This window comes from Hylobates moloch, unplaced genomic scaffold, assembly GCF_009828535.3.
Source record: "Hylobates moloch isolate HMO894 unplaced genomic scaffold, HMol_V3 SCAFFOLD_14, whole genome shotgun sequence".
Lineage (NCBI taxonomy): Eukaryota > Metazoa > Chordata > Mammalia > Primates > Hylobatidae > Hylobates > Hylobates moloch.
The window spans coordinates 193,849-215,540 of NW_026652289.1; the positions used below are offsets into that span (position 1 = coordinate 193,849).

Genomic DNA, 21,692 nt, shown 5'->3' on the forward strand with positions numbered 1-21,692 from the left:
AAATTAAAACTGAATAAAAGAGAAATCCCCAAAATTGAAAATAAAGTGAAACAAATGAGCCTAAATGCGTATCTAGTTGTTGGTTTAAACCACGCTTGTTCAACCCATGGCCCATGGGCCTCATACGGCTCAGGAGGGCTTTGAATGCGGCCTAATACAAATTTGTAAAATTTCTTAAAACATTATGAGATTTTTTTGCAATTTTTTTTTTTTAGCTTATCAGCTATCGTTAGTGTTAGTGTATTTTATGTGTGGCCCAGGATAATTATTATTCTTCCAACGTGGCCCAAGGAAGCCAAAAGATTGGACACCCCTGGTTTAAACTATTGCAGCTGACTTTAAAACACTGAAGTTAAGACTGGTCAACCTCTACTTCCAGAAATATCTAATAAGGACAAAAATAACTGAACAAAAAATTTTAAACTCTCTCATATTGTTGATAGCAGTGAAGGCATTGTCATATAGATTTTTCGTGAGTCCTGTGGGATATGGCAAATGAAAAGCACTTTATAGTCTGATTCTACCATCCCTAGAGCTTGGACACTCATGAGGGAGAGGAGATACAAATGTAGATGAAAGAGGAAAGCTGGACACAGTGGCTCATGCCTGTAATCTCAGCCCTCTAGGAGGCTGAGGCAGGAGGATCATTTGCGGCCAGGACCAGCCAGGGCACCACAGCAAGACCACATTTCTGAAAAAAATTTTTTTTGAGATGGAGTCTCGCTCTGTCGCCAGGCTAGAATGCAATGGCGTGATCTCAGCCCACTGCAATCTCTGCCTCCCGGGTTCAAACAATTCTCCTGCCTCAGCCTCCCGAGTAGCTGGGATTACAGGTGCTCCCCACCACGCCCTGCTAATTTTTGTATTTTTAGTACAGATGGGGTTTCACTATGTTGGCCAAGCTGGTCTTGAACTACTGACCTGGCGATCCACCCACCTTGGCCTCTCTAAGTGCTGGGATTATAGGTGTAAGCCACCACACCTGGCCCAATTTTTTTTTGTTTAATTAGGCAGGTGCAGTGGCATGCGCCTGTGGTCCCAGCTACTCAGGAAGTAGCTGAAGTTGGAGGATCACTTGAGCCCAGGAGTTCCACGCTGCAGTAAGCTATGATTGTACCACTGCCTCCAGCCTGGGTGACAGAGTGAGAACCCAAGAAAGAAAGAGAGAAAAAGAAGGAAAGAAAGGGAAGAAAGGAAGAAAAGAAAGAGAGAGGATGGGCGCAGTGGCTCATGCCTGTAATCCCAGCACTTTGGGAGGCCGAGGTGAGCGGATCACCTGAGGTCGGGAGTTCTAGACCAGCCTGGTCAACATGGAGAAACCCTGTCTCTACTAAAAACACAAAATTAGCCGGGCATGGTGGTGCATGCCTGTAATCCCAGCTACTCGAGAGGCTGAGGCAGGAAAATCGCTTGAACCCAGGAGGCAGAGGTTGTGGTTAGCCGAGATCACGCCACTGCACTCCAGCCTGGGAAACAAGAGTGAAACTCCGTCTCAAAAACAGAGAGAGAGAGAGAAAGAAGAGAAGAGAAAAAGAGAAGAGAACAGAAAAAGAGAAGAGAAAAAGAGAAAGAGGGAGGGATGGAGGGAAGGGAGGGAGACAGAGAGATGAAGTACAGACCCTGTAGTTCTGAATCTGAATAGATTATGTCACTACAAACAAATGTGGCACCCTGTCTTTTAAAAGTCTGTCTTACCTCTGTACAGTGAAAATGTCTACGAACAACAATCAGCCCAATAGCAATCAGCATCCCTAGTGCCCAGACTGTGGTCTTGAAACACCATCCTCACTTAAAAAACCCTTAGAGATGGCAGATTCTGGAGCAGGGGAGAAATGCCCAGGATGAGCCTAGAACTTCCTTTCCTAACAGCCAACCAGGAAATGGTCAAACAACTTGAGCCAATTTGAAGAGATTCCCAGTGGCGAAGAATGGGACAATCTGAGTATCGGTAAGAATAAATACTAAAATGGACTGAAACATCAAATATGATACTGACAAAAGAAAAGAAGAAAAAGGAAAAGGAAACAAAATCAATTGGTTGCCATTGGAGGAGGCCAGTGACTCAACCTATTGTTCTGAAAACTAGTAAATAAATGGAAAGAATTAAATATTCATCTTGACTTTCCTGTACCAAGTTGTAAATAATGGAAGTTTCTCTTTATGGAAATATTCTGGCCTTTGAATGAAGAAGGAATGTCAGAATCTAAATTTCACCATTTTGCAGCCCAAAGGAAATCATCAATCTAAGAACTGAGAAAAATCACTGGTTTTCAAGCACCATAGCGAACAGCAAGAGTCAGGCCCAACAGGCCTCTTGGTGGAGGAACACAGGGCCACCCATGACAGTCTCATAAACAGTTGAACATTGTAACCTGACTTTCATCAAACCTAGTGAGCTAAAAAGCATGTCAGAGACACTAAGAGGAACCATCAGACAAACACAGCTCAGCTTCTACAAACTAAGGTTCATAGAGGCTGAAAACACTTACCAACCAACTGCAATGTGTAGCTCTTATTTGGATCCTGGGTCCAAATAAACTTTTTCTTTAGAAGCCATACAAACAAAAGCCATGTGAACATTGGCTGAATATCTGATATTAAGGAAGTATTTATTGTTAATTACTCTGTGAAAATGGCATTATCTTTTAGAAATACAATCTTTTCAGATACAGAAACCAAGACTATTGGCCGGGCGCGGTGGCTCAAGCCTGTAATCCCAGCACTTTGGGAGGCCGAGGCGGGCGGATCACGAGGTCAGGAGATCGAGACCATCCTGGCTAACACGGTGAAACCCCGTCTCTACTAAAAATACAAAAAAATTAGCCGGGCGTGTTGGCAGGCGCCTGTAGTCCCAGCTACTCGGAGAGGCTGAGGCAGGAGAATGGCGTGAACCCGGGAGGCAGAGCTTGCAGTGAGCCGAGATGCGCCACTGCACTCCAGCCTGGGCGACAGAGCGAGACTCCGTCAAAAAAAAAAAAAAAAAAAAGAAAAAAAAAAGAAACCAAGACTATTACAACATCAAAATGACAGAGATCAAGAATATTATGACATCTAAATGAAATAACATATCTGAGATTTGCTATGAAACCATATGGGGAGGAAGCAGGTAGAGTATAGATTAATCCAAGGCAGGGCATGGATGGCCGAGAATTTCTGGAGCTCGACTATGGGTCCAGGGGAGATATAATACAATGATGGCCAGTTTCGTAGACGCTTCAATTTTCCCCAACAAATGTCTGAAAACATTTAAAAATCTCACATTTAAATGGCTTGTAGGGTCAGGTTAAACCTTTTCCTACTCAGGAAAAGTGAAGAATTCACACCTAGACATATGATAAAGTAAACTCATGGATATCAAAGACACAGAACAATTCTAAAGGCTTCCAGAGAAAAAGGGTAAATCACCTTGAAAGATCAAGAAACAGACTGACAATACTCAGTAGTAACACCAGGCACAAAAAAGCAACAGTTTTGAAGAAAAAAGTGTTAAACCTAGAATTTTACACCCAGCCAAATTATCATTTAAACATGAATATTTAATAAAAATATTATCAGACATACAAGGTTTGAAAAGCATTTCCACACAAGGACTTAACTGAAAACACTCATGGAAAAAGGCACTCACAAAAAGACAGCAAGATACAAACTGAGACCCTTGTGATGAATTTGGAAGTTACTGTGATTCCCCTACTTTAAGCATTATTGCTGTCTTAGAAAAAAAAGAAAATAAGTATAGATTAAAAACAACTTAGAACTAAAAATATAGATAATATCAACCTGACAGGGTACATCAACAGATCCAAAAATACTCAACAAACCCCAAGCACAAGAAACAAAACCAGCCCACGTGCATCATAAATCACTCAACACCAGCATCTTAGTCTGCTCAGCTGCCATAACAAAACAGCATAAACTAAGTGGCTTAAACAACACAAATTTATATTCTTACTGGAGACTGTATGTCCAAGATCAAGGTGCCTCATGGTTGGTGTCTGGTGAGGGCTCTCTTCCTGGCTTACAGACATCTGCCTTCTAACCATTGTACTCATAGGGTGATGGAGCAGGGCGGAGGCCAACAAGCTCTAGTGCCTCTTTTTTTTTTTTTTTTCTTTTTTTTTTTTGAGACAGAGTCTCACTCAGGCTGGAGTGCAGTAGGGCAATATTGGCTCACTGCAACCTCCATCTACCGGTTCAAGTGATTCTCATGCCTCAGTCTCCAGAGTACCTAGGACTATGGGCATGTGTCATCACACCTGGCTAATTTTTGTATTTTTAGTAGAGATGGGGTTTTGCCATGTTGGCCAGGCTGGTCTCTGCCTGCTTCAGCCTCCCAAAGTGCTGGGATTACAGGCGTGAACAACCACACCTGGCCAATGCCTCTTCTTATAAGGGCACCAATCCCACCGTGAGGGCCCCACCCTCATGATCTCATCTAAACCTAATTACCTCCCAAAGGACCAAACTCCAAATAACATCCCACTGGGGTTAGGGCTTCAATATAGGAATTTCAGAGAGGATATAATCGAGCCCACAGAACAGTGATAAAGCGAAAAATCTTAAAGGTGCAAGAAGAAAAAAGACACATTAGATACAACAGAACACAGATAAGAAACAAAGTTGAAAGACTAACACTACTGATTTTAACACTTATTATTAAGGTATGATTATCAAGAGAACAGTTTTGCCATAAAGACAGATGAATAGATCAATAGAACAGAACAGAGTCCAGAAATAGATGCATGCATTTATGTGCAACTGCTTTTAGAAAAAAGTGCAAAGGGAATTCGCTGGAGAAAGCACAGACTTAAGGAATAGCCCAGGAACAGTTGAATATCTCCATGCAAAAAAAATAAACTTTGATTCATACCTTGTACTTACACTGAAATTAACTTAAAAAAAAAAAAAGATCACAAACTTAAGGGCACTAAAATCGCACTAAAAAACCTAAAACTATAAAACTTGTACAAGAAAACACAAGAGAGAATCTTTGTAATCTTGGGTTAGGCAAAGATTTCTTAAACACAAGAACAAAAGCACTATCAATTTAAAAAAATGATAACTCAGACGTCAACAAGATTAAAAACTTCTGCTCTTCAAAAGATACTTTAAAGAAACACAAAGACAAATCACAGCCTGAGAGAAAATACTGGCAAATCATATTTATGATAAAAGACCTGTATTCAAAAGATAAAGAATATACCTAGTATAAACTTCACAAGGGCAGAAACCAGTTTATTAACATCACTTCCATGAGCAGAAACAGGGCTGGGGAGAAGAGCCGGTACATGTAGAAAATAAGGAGCAGCAGAAAGGAGGAGACCTTTTCTAGGACCACTCTCATGGCAAGCACACATGTGTGCATGCATCTGCATCCAGGCATGAGGACAACAGTGCTCAGCGAAATGCTGAGGGCGGCCATCTCAGGATTCAGAGGTATCAGGTGGTTTTTACCTTTGTCCTTAGATTTGGTATAACATGGCCGGGCGCGGTGGCTCACGCTCGTAATCCCAGCACTTTGGGAGGCCGAGGCGGGTGGATCACGAGGTCAGGAGATCGAGACCACAGTGAAACCCCGTCTCTACTAAAAAATACAAAAAATTAGCCGGGCGTGGTGGCGGGCGCCTGTAGTCCCAGCTACTCGGAGAGGCTGAGGCAGGAGAATGGCGTGAACCCGGGAGGCGGAGCTTGCAGTGAGCCGAGATTGCGCCACTGCACTCCAGCCTGGGCGACAGAGCGAGACTCCGTCTCAAAAAAAAAAAAAAAAAAAAAATTTTGGTATAATTTTTTTTATATATTTAACACTAAGCATGTACTATTTATATAATCAGAGAAGAAGCTGTTTGCCACATGATAAAGTTTTTTATAAATGTATATCAAATTGGTATGACATTATCTGGCCGAATATTTCTTAGACTATTTCTTTACACTCCCTGTTGAAAAAACATTTAAAATCTTAATCTTCGTTTTCAGTATTCTTAAAACAACCATTATCCCTATTAAAATTTTTTCTGAAAAAGGCCTGTCAAAAGAGCTTAAATGTGAAGAAAATATACAATAACACAGTGGTGAAAATATTAAACAGATAACGTGCTCAAGTTATTAATATATAAACTATAATAGAAAATGTGAATTTTTTTCAATGGCCATTCTATTGATTCAAGTAGAATATCAGAGACAAATTTAAATATTCATAAAAGCACTGCCAAACAGAGTGGTAGAAATCTAATTGGAAGGAAATCTCCAAAATTAATAAAAGAAATACTAAAACACCTGCACCTAGCAGTAAAGCTGCTCCATAAAGCACAAAAATTATTAGTATCAACTTCAAAGTAAAAAGTGTACAAAAGTTTTAAAGAAATTATTCTAGTAAGAATGAGAAGGAGACTTCTCTAGAGAGTTTTGTAGGCATCCCCTAAGAAAGTGCCACTAAAGCTACACCATACATTAAAACAGACTGTGGTTACGCGAAGGTTAAATGTTTTTCTTGAAAAAAAAAGATGATGTACATTACTGCTTATGTGAAAATAATTTCTTTGGCAGATATTGTGGCAAAGAAAAAATAACTGGAAGACTTCATGGCGAGAGTCCAAGGGCTCCAGGTCCATCCACCTTCCCCACTGCCTAGGCTGTGACCCTACCTGACCGGAAGCGCTCATCCCTCGAGGTGGTGGGCCGAGACTTCTGCTGCTTGGGTGCAGCGGCTGTGGTTTGTGAGGGCCCAGGAATTCTATTCTCTGCTTGCAGAGATGGGTCTATTCCTGAAACACAATTTTATGGGAATACCTTATGTGAACAATTTGCTTTTCCAGTTATGCAAAAATCCAGTGAAAACAGCTTACATTTCTCATCTGTTGCATACATTCTGTCAAAGAGCCTTTAATCTGGAAGTCAGTGATAGATGCATGAATGCTGTGGGTTAAGGGCAACATCCACTTCCATGCTCTCCTCTCCCCACATCACCCAGCCCTGCCTCTCATTCACCATCTGCATGAAGGGTTATGATCAAACAGCTGGCCCTGTACCCTTGGCAGCACAGTACATGGTAGCTCACATCAGGGGTGGGAGCCGTAGCAGAAAGCCCTCCCAAAGCCCACTTCTGAATTACGTTTCCAAGTCTGAAATGGCCTGTGCTGTTCTGTTCGTCCCCAGCATTGTTCTACAGTGTCGGTAAACCCTGAGTGAGAAACAGCTCACCAGACCACCACTGGGGTCCACCAGTAGCCTTCTGACACAAACAGGAAAAAAGTGAAAAGTGAGAGAAAACAAGAGCGAGAGGGCATTAGAATGATGGCGTCAGGGCACAAAGTGCTCAGAGGCTGGGATCTGCTCAGGCCAGGCCAACTGCCCTCGCTGCACTGCCCACTGGCTCTGCCTCCAAATCAGGGCAAATCAAGATCACATTGCTGCTCTCCACACTCCCTCACTAGGCCCTCCACTCTCTGCGCAGTGGTCCCCTGGTCACAGATGCCCTCAAGACACATTACGGTGAGTGAAGGAATGGGGAACAATTGTTCAAGCCACTAAACAAAATCCCTGGTATCATTTGAACCCAATTTGCTAACATCTGCAGACAGCACAAAGCAAAACCTGCAGCTGTGCTTCAACAAAAATATGCATTTAGCTTTAGCCTTTGTTTCAGAATGTCTCATAAAATTGGCCAGCAGGAATTCCAGTCCCACTGGCTCCTCCAGCCCTAACCACTCCTTGAAGAGGCAGAGTCCACGCTGCCTCAAACCTGGGCAGGTCAGTGACTGCCCCAACAAGCGCAGCGTGGCAGAAGTGATGCTGTTGACTTCCAAGGCTAGTCGTGAAAGTCGACACGGCTCTACCTGGCTCTCTGCAACACCACACACCAAGTCTAGAGTGTTAAGCCCCCCAGTGGAGGGGCCACATGAGGACAGAGGGAGACACAGGAAGGGGTGGGGAGCCAGGTGCTCGGCAGCAGGTGTCTCCCCACCCCAACAGCCACAGCTGTGACTGCGGAGCCCTCACAGGATGTTGGCCCAGGACTTGAGCACTCAGCTCTGGCTCTGTGGACAGGGACAAGGTAACATTTGAGCTGGGCCTACACTGCACATTTATGAGCAGAACAGATGCTGCTGATGTTGTTCAAGTACTATGTACATTTTGGGGTGGTCAGTTATACAGCACTGGAGAATGGGAACACTCTCTACAGAAATCAGTATTAGCCCTTCAAAATGTGAGCATACATATATACATATACATCTACACACACACGTGTGTGTCTGTGTGTGTGTATATATGTACAAAACACATTGAGCAGAGCCCCTACTGGCTTTTGGCTTTTTGTGACTGGATAAAAGAACTTTAAAGTTCACAACGGACAATACAGAGTCTTACACCTTATGGATGACAAACAAGCATGCTGTAAAGTGACTTCCTTACACTTGTATTCCAAAATATGCATCCTTTTATTCTCTGAGATAGATTCATCTGTTCAACAAAGATACAAAACCCAATGTGAAATTATTGGATGAAGGAGTAGATATATTTTTAACTTAACAGATATGAAGAGGTAACTTTCTAAAAAGGTTACAGTAATTCACACTCCTACAAGCAATGTATGAAAAGTGCCATTTCCCCACTCTCTGTCAGCACTAGATGTTATAAAAAGTTCTAGAATTTTGCCAATGTGGTAAGAGAAAAATGGTGCCCTTTAATTTGCATTTCCGTATCTACCACTGAGGTTGAACATAATTTAATATTTATTGCCCATCCACATTTCCTCTCCTTTGGATTTCTGTTACTTTACCCAACTAAAGACCCTCACTAAAAGACCAGGAAGCCTCACTCCTTGTCTGCTGTGGACACCCTGAACTGTGTACACATACAGAGCTGTGGCCTGGTGAGTAGCAGCTCAGTCATTCTGAAATGTTCTCATTTCTAGGGAGCCTATCACACCTGTCCGTCTTTTCCGTTCTAGCTCCCAGGTCTCCTATCTCACCTATGAAGACAATTCCTACTCAAAGAGGTGTTCAAATAGCCTCCTGAATTGTATGTTTTTATAATTAAAAACATATTTAGAACTTTAATTGTTCTGAAGTTTATGTTCACTAAGGGTGGGGAGGAGGAAGAGGGTTCTTGCCTGCAGAAGGATAGTACAAGCTATTAAATTAACCCTTCCTCCTTCATATCCTCTCAAATCACTTCTGGACTTCTTCTCTTCCACTGACTAGGTCGTGTACTCTGTACACTGACATTCTCCTGTTGTGACTATAAAGCATACACCATCAGGTTTAGTATCTCAAATGTCCTTTATCACCAGTGTTCTTTTTCAAAAACTGATGGGCTACTCCCAGAATTTTGCCTCTTCTAATGGGTCATTTCCAATCCTAGGTTTAGGAAAACCTCAGGCCTGGTATTCAGACTGGACTACATTATGTTCACACATTGACTTGGGATCTGCCAGTTTTATAGGACGTATTAAGTTTTTCTAGTTAGGAAACTGGTATGTTTCTTTATATATTAGGGTCTTGGTTATTTCTTTCAAATAGATTTTACGATCCTATCATAGGTTCTGTCTTTCTTACCAAATGCATTACTAAGCATTTGACAGTTTGTTTTCATTATGAATAAGATTTTTGCATATTTGAAAACAGAAATATTGCTAGAGAAAAGCCGCATAGTTGCCTTCTATCTTCATATCTATCAAACCAAAATCACTTACTAATTCTAATAGTTACATGAGCAGTCACATAAGTTTTTGAGGTATAAAATAATATCACCTATATTTAAAGATGATTATCATTTGTTCTCTAATATTATTTATTCTGCTTTGTTTTCCATCGCACTGCATCAGCTGTGACCACCCAAATAATGTGTAATAAGAATGGGCATGGCCAGCATTTCTGTTTACCCATTCGGAATGGAAATGGCTACAGTATCTGATTGTTTAGTTTGATGATTGCTGGTGATTTTGGACAAATGGGCTTTAAAGATATTTTAATAGTTTCCTTCAATCCCAGTTTTACTCTGAGTTTGTTTTTATTTTGGGTGAATAAATATCAGCATATAAAGAGCCTCATCAATCTTCTTGTTGTTGTTGATCTGTTATAAAATATATCATACCAATATAGGCAATATAAAGCAGGTATACAGTTTAAGAATATTATTAAGAAACAGTCAAGGTAAACACCACATAGGTTATGAAATAAAACACTCAGTGCCTTAGGGGTCCCTGTGGCCCTCTCCAATATAACTTCCATGAGGAAACGGTGTGCTGGCTTCTGTGAAAACCACTTCCTTCTCTTTCTGGACTCACTACACCAGGTCTCTAAATATTAACAGCTCGGTTTGGCATCTCTTTTTAAGCTTGTATTGGCTATACGCCTTTGTAATTGCTTCCTTCATCCCCACGATGTTTACAAGATTCATTCTTGCTGATGCATGTAGGTCTTTAGCTTTCCGCTGTATGAATTCTGTTGATGGGTATTTGAGTTCTTGGCAGTTTACAGATATAATGAACATTTTTGTACAAGAGAATAAGGTGCAAACAAATAGGAGTTTCTCTAGGGCAAATATGTACCTGAAGAACTGCTGCACCTCTTCAACTTTACTACGTAATACTAGCTGCCTGCATCCTACTGATTGAATCCTCTCCAACAGGATAGATGGCTGTGGTTACAATGTGCATTTCTCTGATTACTAGTGAGGTTAAACATCTTTTCATTTGCTCATTGGCTATTTGGATTTCCTCTTATGAAATAACCTATTTGAATCTTCATCCATTTTTCTACTATACTTTTTCTTATCATGTTGGGACACTTCCTGGCTATTAAGTTTAAACTAATTAAATTAAGGGAAGGTATAGTGGCTCACACTTCCAAAGTGCTCCCAGCACTTTGGAAGGCTGAGGCAGAAAACTCACTTGAGGTCAGAAGTTCAAGACCAGTCTGGGCAACATAGCAAGATCCCATCTCAATCAGTAAGCTGGGCGTGGTGGTGCACACCTGTAATCCCATGTACTCAGGAGGCTGAAGTGACAGGACTGCTTAAACCCAGGAGTTTGAGACTGCAGTGAGCTACGATCACACCACTGTGCACCAGCCTGAGCAATAGACTAAGACCTTGTCTCTTATGCGCAATCATCATACATGGCTGGTGTTTCATATACTGGACAATGCAGTCAGAGAACATGTCCATTACTACAAGAAGTTCTACTGGACAGCACTGCTTGGTACATCCTGCATACTAGTTACTAGTTCTTTTTTTTTTTTTTTTTTTTTTTGAGATGAAGTCTCACTCTGTCGCCCAGACTGGAGTGCAGTGGCACAATCTCGGCTCACTGCAACCTCCACCTCCCAGGTTCAAGTGATTCTCCTGCCTCAGCCTCCCGAGCAGCTGGGACTACAGGTATGCGCCACCATGCCTGGCTAATTTTTGTATTTTTAGTAGAGACGAGGCTTCACTATGTTGGCCAGGCTGGTCTTGAACTCCTGACCTCATGATCCCCCCGCCTCAGCCTCCCAAAGTGCTGGGATAACAGGTGTGAGCCACCGCACCTGGCCTCTGGATACTACTTCTTATTTGTGTTACAACTATCTTCTCACACTCTGTAGTTTGTCTTTGCAATCTCTTTATGATGACGTTTGAAAAAAAGAAGTTCTTAATTTTAATGTGGTCCAATTAATCAATCCTTTCCTTTATGGTTCCTGCTTTTTGGTACCTTTAGTGACATCAAAAAATCCTTCCTATCTTGAGATGGTAACAATTTTCCTATAAGATTTTCTAAAGGCTTTAAAGCCCTTTCACATTTAGGCCTAATACATCTGGAACCGATTTTTGTCTCCAAAGTCATGTGTTTTATATATGGATAAAGAACTATGCCAGCACCATGCCTGCCACACCACCACTCCCATGTGCAAAGCCCACACACGTATGCATTTGTCTGAGCTGTCCAGTCTGTCTTAGTGACAACGGCTTTAATAATAACTCTTCATATCCTGGTTGGGCCAATCCTCTCACCTCACTCTTTTTTGAAAATATTTTGGGTCGCTTGACCTTTTATACTTGGATATACATTTAAGAACTAACTTGTTAAGTTACACACACACACACACACACACACACACACACACACACACACACAAAACCTACTGAAATGATGAATGCACTGAATCTACAAATCAATCGAATGTGGGAAGAACCGACATCTTTACAATAGATGCTGTAGCTCTAGCAGGGAACTGTGCCAGGCTGTTCATAACCATAAAAATAAAATGAATCCTCTTTGGGAATGAGGTCTGAGATCTCTACCAAGCCAGAGCTTTAAATTATAATCTATGCCTTTGGATTTTATTATTTAATATTAGAGGCATATTTTTCAAGCCAGCCTGGGCAACACAGCGAGACCCTGTCTCAATCAATAATCAACATATACCAGTGTTTAAACTTGGTTTAACATTGCTAACAAATGTTAAACTCTAAAAACAATTTAAAAATCAAGTGTTATGAAACAATATAATTGCTCTGTAACACCTGAGTGTATTGACCTTACCTTGAATAAGCGGTATATAACGCGCAAGCAGCTTTGCCCTTTTCTTTTCATATCCTTTTTGAGTGATGTCACCTAAAACAACAATGGAAAAAAGAATTACATTTCTTCTACAATTCCAAAATTTTAAAATTAAACATCAATTTACGATTGAAAAACTGGAAACACTAATGTCCTTCCACGTAGTGTTTGGACAAATAAACTATAATGGACCCATAAAATGGAATACCACTCAGCAGTAAAAAAAGAACAAACTACTGATACACACAGCAATTTGGATAGATCTCACATGCATGCTGCTGCGTGAAAGAAGCCAGACTCAAAAGGCTACTGAATACTCAACTTTTATGACATTCTGGAAAAGATACAACCATAGAGTCAGATACAGATAATGGTTGCCAGGGGCTGGGAGTGAGGAAAAGACAAGAGAATTTTGAGGGTGGTGAAACTGTTCTACGTTGGGAGTGTAGTGGTGGTTACATGAGCATATGCATTTGTCAAAAATCTGTACCACTACAGAAGAGTAAGGGTGAATTTTACTGTGTGTAAATAACACTTCAAATTTTAAAAATTGTGATCACCATCCCCTGGGAGCCTGCCAAAAATGCAAACTCTAAGGCCATATCCCAAACTGACAGAACCCAAATCCACACTTTATCAAGATCCTCCAGTAATTCCTGTGCAGGTTCAAGTTTCACAAGTATTGCAATAAGGGACCCATGGGACACAAGCCCTCCCAGGCCAAGGGGTGTCCTTGGGAAAGGAGGAAAAAGGACGGCTGTTCCTGTAAATTATCATAAGGAAAAATAGCCTGAAAACAAATTAAACCACCTAGGAATGAGGTAGGAAATGCACCATCATGAAAACACTTCTTAATGTAAGCACACTATTTGGTTTCCTACACATACCTGGAAGTTCTAACAGCGGATGTGTGATGTGAAGACTTTATTTAGACCAGAAATATATATTACAATTCTCACGATTAGCTTGTCCTCTGGGTGAACATGGTAGAGTTTTTAGTGTTTTATAAGATCTCCCTTCTCTCAAAACAAACAAGCAAAGCAGTAAGGCTGCTGTGAATCAGAAGACACAGGCTGATGTCATTTATTGAGTACATAACCGAGTATTTCCTTTAGATGAATTTTTTATTGTAGGATTTGTTGTGTGAACAGACTGACACCGCTGAATATCTGACATCCAAGTTAAGCCTCAGTGGAAGCCTCTGGGTAGGTATTAATATGCCATCCTACAGAAGAAGAGCCTGAGCCACGGCCTGTGGGCCAAGCAGCTGCTCTGGTCCAGACCAGCCTACCACAACCTCCCCACCTACTCCACCCTGCACTGCGCCCAAGCCCTGCCCTCTGCACAGAGCCTCTGCTTTAAGAGCTCACTTGGCTCCTCCCAAGCCTCTCATGCTTATCTGCCTGTCCTTCCATTTATTTATTCCCTGTGTCCCCACTGTGTTCCATCTCTTCAGACTTTTTTTTTTTTGCATTTAGTGTCTTTTAGACATATTTTCTTATAGCTTCTTTCTATAGTGTCTTTTAGAAACTTTTTTATAGTGTCTTTTAGAATATATTCTGCAGAATGCATGTTGCTTTGTGTCTGCGTATTTTTAACTGACCTGAATGGCATATTATAAATCACTATTTTCTTCCCTAAGCCTTCCACTTTTAAAACCAACCCTTCCTCAATGCAATGAGCACACCTGATCCACTGAACTGACCCGGGTACCCCTTGGAAGTACGTCATCCTTGTTCACCCCCTCATCCATCACTGGGCACTCCCAGGTCCACAGCCAGCCACTGCCCACACCAACATGCTCAGTGCTGCAGTGACAATCCTCATCAGGTTCAGGATATAACTGTACAATTTCACTTATTAAATTTCAACTTGTGCACAACTTTTTAAGGTTTAGAAGGCAGTAATTTTCAAATGTACATGTGTGTAGGAGAGGCAATTAATCTGCATCACAGAGGTACGAAATATGGCTCTGGCTGAACTCCACTGCTGCAGAAGAATCTCACTTAGGATCACAGATGCCAAATCCCTAGTAATATCACCAAGTCCTTCACTCGGCAACACGATTTCTAAAAACCCATTCTCAGAAGCACTCAACTACCCCTTCAGGTCACAGGAACAAGGATGAGTAGTGCACAAGGGTAGTAACATGCATGGGAGCTGACACTTCCTATAATTACAAAGCCTTCTTCTCAAATAGCTCCTGAAGGGTCTGCCTGAGGCTGTTTGACAGTTAACATGTTTAAAATCTAATAGGAATATACTCTAAAATAACAATAAAATGTACAGTAAATACATAAACCAGTAACATTCATTTATTATCATTACCAAGTATTATGTACAGTACATAATTATATGGATTAGATTTTTAAGATTGGCAGCACAGTAGGTTTGTTTGCACCAGCATCACCACAAACACGTGAGTAATGTGTTGTGTTACAATGGCTACAAGGTCACTAGGTGGTTAAGAATTTTTAGCTTTATCGTGATCTCATGGAGCCACTGCTGTATATGCAGTCCATCGTTGCCCGAAACATCTACTGGGTATATGACCAGATATGGATACAGTTGTTCATAGTACTCCCTTATCATGCTTTAATGTCTGTGCAGTCTATAGAGATTGGCCTCTTTCATTCCTCACTGGTAATATGTGTCTTTGGTAATTGGCATTTTTTCACTGTCGGTCTTGTTAGAGGTTTATCAAATTTATTATCTTTTCAACGAACCAGGTATTGGTTCTACTGTTTTTTTGTTTGTTTGTTTTTTTGAGACGGAGTTTTGCTCTGTCACCCAGGATGGAATGCAGTGGCACAAATGGCTCACTGCAACCTCTGCCTCCTGGGTTCAAGCGATTCTCCTGCCTCAGCCTCCGGAGTAGCTGGGATTACAGGCACGCGCCACCACGCCTGGCTAATTTTTGTATTTTTAGTAGAGATAGGGTTTCACCATGTTAGCTAGGCTGGTCTAGAACTCCTGACCTCAAGTCATCCACTCGTCTCAGCCTCCCAAAGTGCTGGCATTACAGGCATGAACCACTGCGCCCAGCCCCACTGACTTTTTCCTATTGTTTTTTCTGCTTTCAGTTTCACTGATTTCCGCTGTTATCATTTTCCTTCTGTTAGGAAACACAAAACCATAATGAGATGCCACTATATGCCTATTCAAACAGCTAAAGCTTTAAAAATACTGACAATGTCAAGTGCTGACAAGGACTGTGAAGCAATAGAAACTCATATATTGCTGATGGGCATGCAACATGGTATAGCCTCTGGAAAACAGTGTGGAAGTTCTTTATACAGTAAAGCAAACGCTCACCAGATGACCCAGCAATTCCACTTGAATATCTACCCTAGAGAAGTAAAAACTTGTGTTCACATAAAAACCTGCACACAATTGTTTACAGCCACTTTATTCTTAATCCCTAAAAAACTAGAAACAACCCAGATGTCAAGTGAATGGATAAAGAGACTGTGATGTAACCATACAATGGAAAACTACTCAGCAATAAAGAGGAACAGACTATTGATACTTGCAAAAGTGTGAATAAATTTCAAAATACATTACTCCGAGAGAAAAAAGCCATTCTCGAAAGGTTACATGCTATATGATTCCATTTATATGGCATTTCTGAAAAGATAAACCCATAAGGATAGGGAACAGATCAGCTGGGGGACCAGGAGACTGCAAAGGGATAATATGAGGAGTGTCTGGGGATGACGGTGCTGTTCTTTTTCTTTTTTGGTCTTTTATTATGTTTTAGAGTCAGGGTCTCGCTCTGCCACCTAGGCTGGAGTGCAGTGGCATAGCTTACTGCAGCCTCCAACTTCTGGGCTCAAGCAAATCAGCTTCCCAGAGTCTGAAAGGAGTGTCTGACAAAGAAGTACTTCAGGCAGTTAGCAGCTGGGTGACTCCACAATGGACCAAGTGTGGCTAAGGAAGAAGCACCCCAACAGCGCATGACACAATGGCTGGGAGCCCCAAGGGCCCAGCAGGTTCCAGTCCAGTACAGTACAGTCTGCCTTTGGTCAGGTCACTTTTACCGCCTCCAAGGTGGGTACCAGCCAGAAATCAGACACACACCAGAGACCTCGGACCCAAGTGAGCTGGACACAGCTGCCAGTGTTTATTCCTTTGGAAAGGTGTTGGCCTTTCCCTTGCTGCCAAAGAACGGGTCCAAAGAGTCCACTAGGTCCCAACTTGGGCCACACAAGCTTACCCAGGATCCCAAGGCGAGGTCTCTGTGCCATGGCAGCTGGGGAAGCCCACAGCTGCCACTGGACTAGACAGGTCCTACTGGAGGTGCCGACACAGAGGAGGAGGAAACAATAAAGTGAGGGATGATCCATACCTGATATGGTCTGGCTCTGTGTCCTCCCCACTCAAATCTCACCTTGAAGTGTAATAATCCCCACGTGTCATCGGAGGGACCCAGTGGGAGGTAACTGAATCACGGGGGGGCAGGTTTTTCCCCATGCTGTTCTCCGGATAGTAAGTCTCACAAGATCTGATAGTTTTATAAAAGGACAGTTCCCCTGCACACACCCTCTTGCCTGCCACCACGTAGGACGTCCCTTTGCTTTCTTCATCTTCTGCCATGATTGTGAGGCCTCCCCAGCCATGTGGAACTGTGTGTCCATTAAACCTCTTTCCTTATAAATTACGGAGTCTCGGTTATGTCTTTGTTAGCAGCATGAGAACAGACTAATACAATACCTGACCATAATAAAACTTGAAAACAGATGCCACAAAAAAAATATAGGTAGTCTCCAAGCTCGTGACACAGAACAAAAGGTGAAGAAAATCTGTGAAGAGAAATATTTTGCATGGTGGCACCATTCACCGGTAACAGTCGTTCTTATACTTAATATAAGCACGTAGAGATTTCACTTTCCAAGTCTTAAAGTTTCCAAACACAGGGGTCTTAAATATACAGATCTAATACACAAAAGTAGAGCCTATCTGACCAATTTAAATTATTTATGCAGCCAAGCATGGTGGCTCCCATCTGTAATCCCAGCACTTTGGGAGGCCAAGGTGGGAGGATTGCTTGAGCCCAAGAGTTAGAGGCCACCTTGGGCAACATAGAGACCCTGTCTCTACAAAAAAAGAAAAAAAAAAACAATTAGCTGGCTGTGGTGGCACATGCCTATAGTCCTAGCTACTAGGGAGGCTGAGGTGGGAAGACTGCTTGAGCCCGGGAGTTCGAGGCTGCAGTGAGCTATGATCGCACCACTGCACTCCAGCTTGAATAGCAGAATGAGACCTTAAAAAAAAAAATAAGCAAATTATTATGCTTAACACTGAAGAGTATAGATATGCTTCCACAGTAGTGTTTGAATGTCCACTGTCTCATTCATTTGTAATTAAAAGCGGATTTTTTTAATGTTTAGTAAATATTTTATCTCAAAGTTTTTAATAAAATATGAAAAATATGTTCATTAAACTGAATACATACACACACAGGAACTCCATTTACGGCACTGATAAAATTACAGCACTCAGATCAACTCTTCCAATGGGAACAACTAAAAAGATCACATTAAAATTTTTCTTTAAATCTGAAGACATTACAGAAGTGAAGAACTGAAGGCCAAGTGAAGTCAAAAAGTAATCACCAAGTAGCTGAACTGAGTGGAACTTGGACAGACTCAGAGAGGCAGGAGCTCATCACGGATGAGGTGCCCTGGAAAGCATCCCAGGTTGTTTGTTGGGACTTAGAAGGACCACACCTTGGGTATGAACTAAAAATAGAGCAGCACTCATAAGGACTAGAGCCAGTTTCAAATCACTTTCTCTCTATATAGATTAAAGTGATCTTGGATTGCATGTACTCCCAACCTATCTACCTACCAGATGCAAAAGTAAGCCCTTTGTGGTCACAAATGATCACTATATAGACAATGTCTGGCATTTGATCAGAAATAATTAGGCACATATGGCAGCAAGAAGCTATGACTAAAATCCATGAGAAACAATAATAGAAAGCTATACAAAATGGAACTTTAGAATAATCATAATCAGTATGTTTAGGGAATTAAAAAGCAGGATTGTGAATTTAAAAAAAAAAAAAACACAAATTCTAGAACTGAAAAATACTGTATCTCAAATCCAGGAATAAATTTAATGAAAGGTGTGCAAGACCACTACCCAGAAACTAAAAACATTATAAAAACATTACTGAGATAAATTAAAGACCTAAAGAAATGAAAGGATATACCACATTCATGAATCTGAAGACTCAATACCGTAAAGTGTAATTTCTCTCCAAGTGGATCACAAGAGTTAGCCCGAGTAATTCTTGAAAGTTTTGCCGGACGCGGTGGCTCACGCCTGTAATCCCAGCACTTTGGGAGGCCGAGGCGGGCGGATCACCTGAGGTCCGGAGTTCGAGACCAGCCTGACCAACATGGAGAAACCCCATCTCTACTAAAAATACAAAATTAGCCAAGCGTGGTGGCACATGCCTGTAATCCCAGCTACTCGGGAGGTGAGGCAGGAGAATGGCTTGAACCCGGGAGGCAGAGGTTGCTGTGAGCCAAGATCGCGCCATTGCACTCCAGCCTGGGCAACAAGAGCGAAACTCCCTCTCAAAAAAAAAAAAAAATTCTTGAAAGTTTTTTGCGTAGAAATCGACAAGCTGATTCCAAAGTATATAGGGAAATATAAAGGGCCAAGATTAGCTAAATCAAGCTTGAAAAACAAAATAAAATTAAAAGGGCAGACTTTACCAAATATGAAGACAGAATGGAGCAGGTGCTAAGATAAACAAGTAGAACAACACAGCAGAAATCAGTCCGAAGCAGCAGGGGAAAGATAGCCTCTTCCAAATGTTCTGAGTCAACTGATTGCCCAACTGCAATAGAAATGAAATCACTCTTCCCTCACACCATGCATAAAATTAAATTCCAGGTGAATTACGCATCTAAATGTGAAAGATGGCCGGGCGTGGTGGCTTACGCCTGTATCCCAACACTTTGGGAGGCCAAGGCGGGTGGATCACCTGAGGTCAGGAATTCGTGACCAGCCTGGCCAACATGACAAAACCCTGTCTCTACTAAAAAAACAAAACAAAACAAAACAAAAAAATTAGCTGGGCGTGATGGTGCGTGCCTGTAATCCTAGCTACTCAGGAGGCTGAGGCAGGAGAATCACTTGAACCAGGGAGGCGGAGGTTGCAGTGAGCCGAGATCGTGGCACTGTACTCCAGCCTGGGCAACAGGACAAGACTCTGACTCAAAAAAAAAAAAAGAAAGAAATATACACACACACACACACACATCTTTTTTTTTATTTTAGGCAGTCTCACCCTGTCACCCAGGCTGGAGTGCAGTGGCGCAATCTCAGCTCACTGCAACCTGCCTCTCCTGGGTTCAAGCAATTCTTCTGTCTCAGCCTCCCAAGTAGCTGGGATTACAGGCGCCTGCCACCACACCCGGCTAATTTTTGTATTTTTAGTAGAGACAAGGTTTCACCATGTTGCCCAGGCTGGTCTTGATCCGCCTGCCTCAGCCTCCCAAAGTGCTGGGATTACAGGCGTGAGCCACCATGCCTGGCTAAAAATATATACGTATAAATCTTTAGTTTTGATATTCTATTAGGAAAAAGGGCACGTGCTGCCTTGACTTACCAAGGGAGGAGTAAGCCTAAGTCAATGTTGCTAGATTTACCCAAACTATCAGACAGGTCCTACTGGAGGTGCCCACACACAGGAAGAGCTGGAGGAGGGAAGAAAACAAGTGATCCATACTTGACCACTGTAAAACTTGAAGACAGATGCACAGAGAAATTAAATGATCATTTTTACATATACATAGCCTAGCAGGGGCACATCAACTTCCAGATTAAAAGTGATGCTATGAGCTGAGTGCAGTGGCTCACACCTGTAAACTCAGCACTTTGGGAGGCCAAGGCAGGCAGATCATTTGAGGTCAGGAGTTTGAGACCATGGTGGCCAACATGGTGAAACCCCATCTCTAATAAAAAATACAAAAATTAACCTGGCATGGTGGCACACACCTGTAATCTCAGCTACTGGGGAGGCTGAGAAAGGAGAATCACTTGAACCCAGGATGCGGAGGTTGCAGTGAGCCAAGATTGTATCACTCCACCACTCCAGCCTGGGCAATAGAGTGAGACTCTGTCTCCAAAAAAAAAAAAAAAAAAAAAAAATAGAGTGATGCTATGACTAGAAGATGTTAGTGAGATTCATCCCAAATCTGCCTTGAACACTCCAGATCTGCTTCCTCTAATATTGAGCACACTTTGACTCCTACACTTACTACCCTGTCTGATGGCTCTCTCCATTTCCCCCCTTTTCCTGAGCTCCTCCCCATGCTAGTCTCTATCTGTGCTTCTGGGCTAGTGCCCTGCGCCTTCCTCGGGCACTCTTCTCCAAGAGGACTGTGGAGTGATGCTGATGCCAACTCTGTAGATTGCTCATCCTCTATTTGTTTCAAAAATACACTTGGGAGAAAAAAATTACCACAACATGGTATAATCATGTAACATAATACCACATGGCAGTTAGTTAGATTGAGCCAGAGCTACATGTATTAACATAATCATCATAATTTTTTTTTTTTTTTTTGGAGACGGAGTCTTGATCAGTCCCCCAGGCTGGAGTGCAGTGGTGTGATCTCGGCTCACTGCAAGCTCCGCCTCCTGGGTTCACACCATTCTCCTGCCTCAGCCTCCCGAGTAGCTAGGACTACAGGTGCCCACCACCATGCCTGGCCAATTTTTTTTTTTTTTTGTATTTTTAGTAGAGACGGGGTTTCACCATGGCAGCCAGGATGGTCTCCATCTCCTGACCTCATGATCTACCCGCCTCGGCCTCCCAAAGTGCTGGGATTACAGGCATGAGCCACCACGCCTGGCCAATGATCATAATTTTTAAAACATAATATTGAGGTAAAAAGCAAGTTTCAGAAGGATTTATAAAGATGATTTACATAGTTTTAAAATATGCAAAAACACTATCGATTGTTTCAGGATATATGGAAATGCAATTAAATGATAAAATACCAAATTCAGGAGAGAAGTTGGGAAGATGGCAAATGGAATCAGAGAGTGAATGGGAGTCATCTCTCTCTATAATGGTTCAAATATGAATCTGATGTGTCCAAATCTTCATGTTTTAAAAATTGGGTGGTAGGTA

At 41.9% G+C, this 21,692-nt stretch overlaps 1 protein-coding gene across 6 annotated transcripts in view; it reads right to left on the reverse strand.

Moving 5' to 3' along the window:
• The window catches only part of DIP2A (disco interacting protein 2 homolog A), a 109,767-nt gene that overhangs the window by 71,441 nt on the left and 16,634 nt on the right, over positions 1-21,692 (reverse strand). For all 6 annotated transcript variants that reach the window (XM_032174545.2, XM_032174544.2, XM_032174541.2 and 3 more), the window contains exons 2-3: positions 12,518-12,589; positions 6,639-6,758 (exon numbers count right to left, since the gene is read on the reverse strand). In XM_032174545.2, the coding sequence (XP_032030436.1) occupies positions 6,639-6,758; positions 12,518-12,589 (192 nt within the window). The remainder of the gene's footprint in view (positions 1-6,638; positions 6,759-12,517; positions 12,590-21,692) is intronic.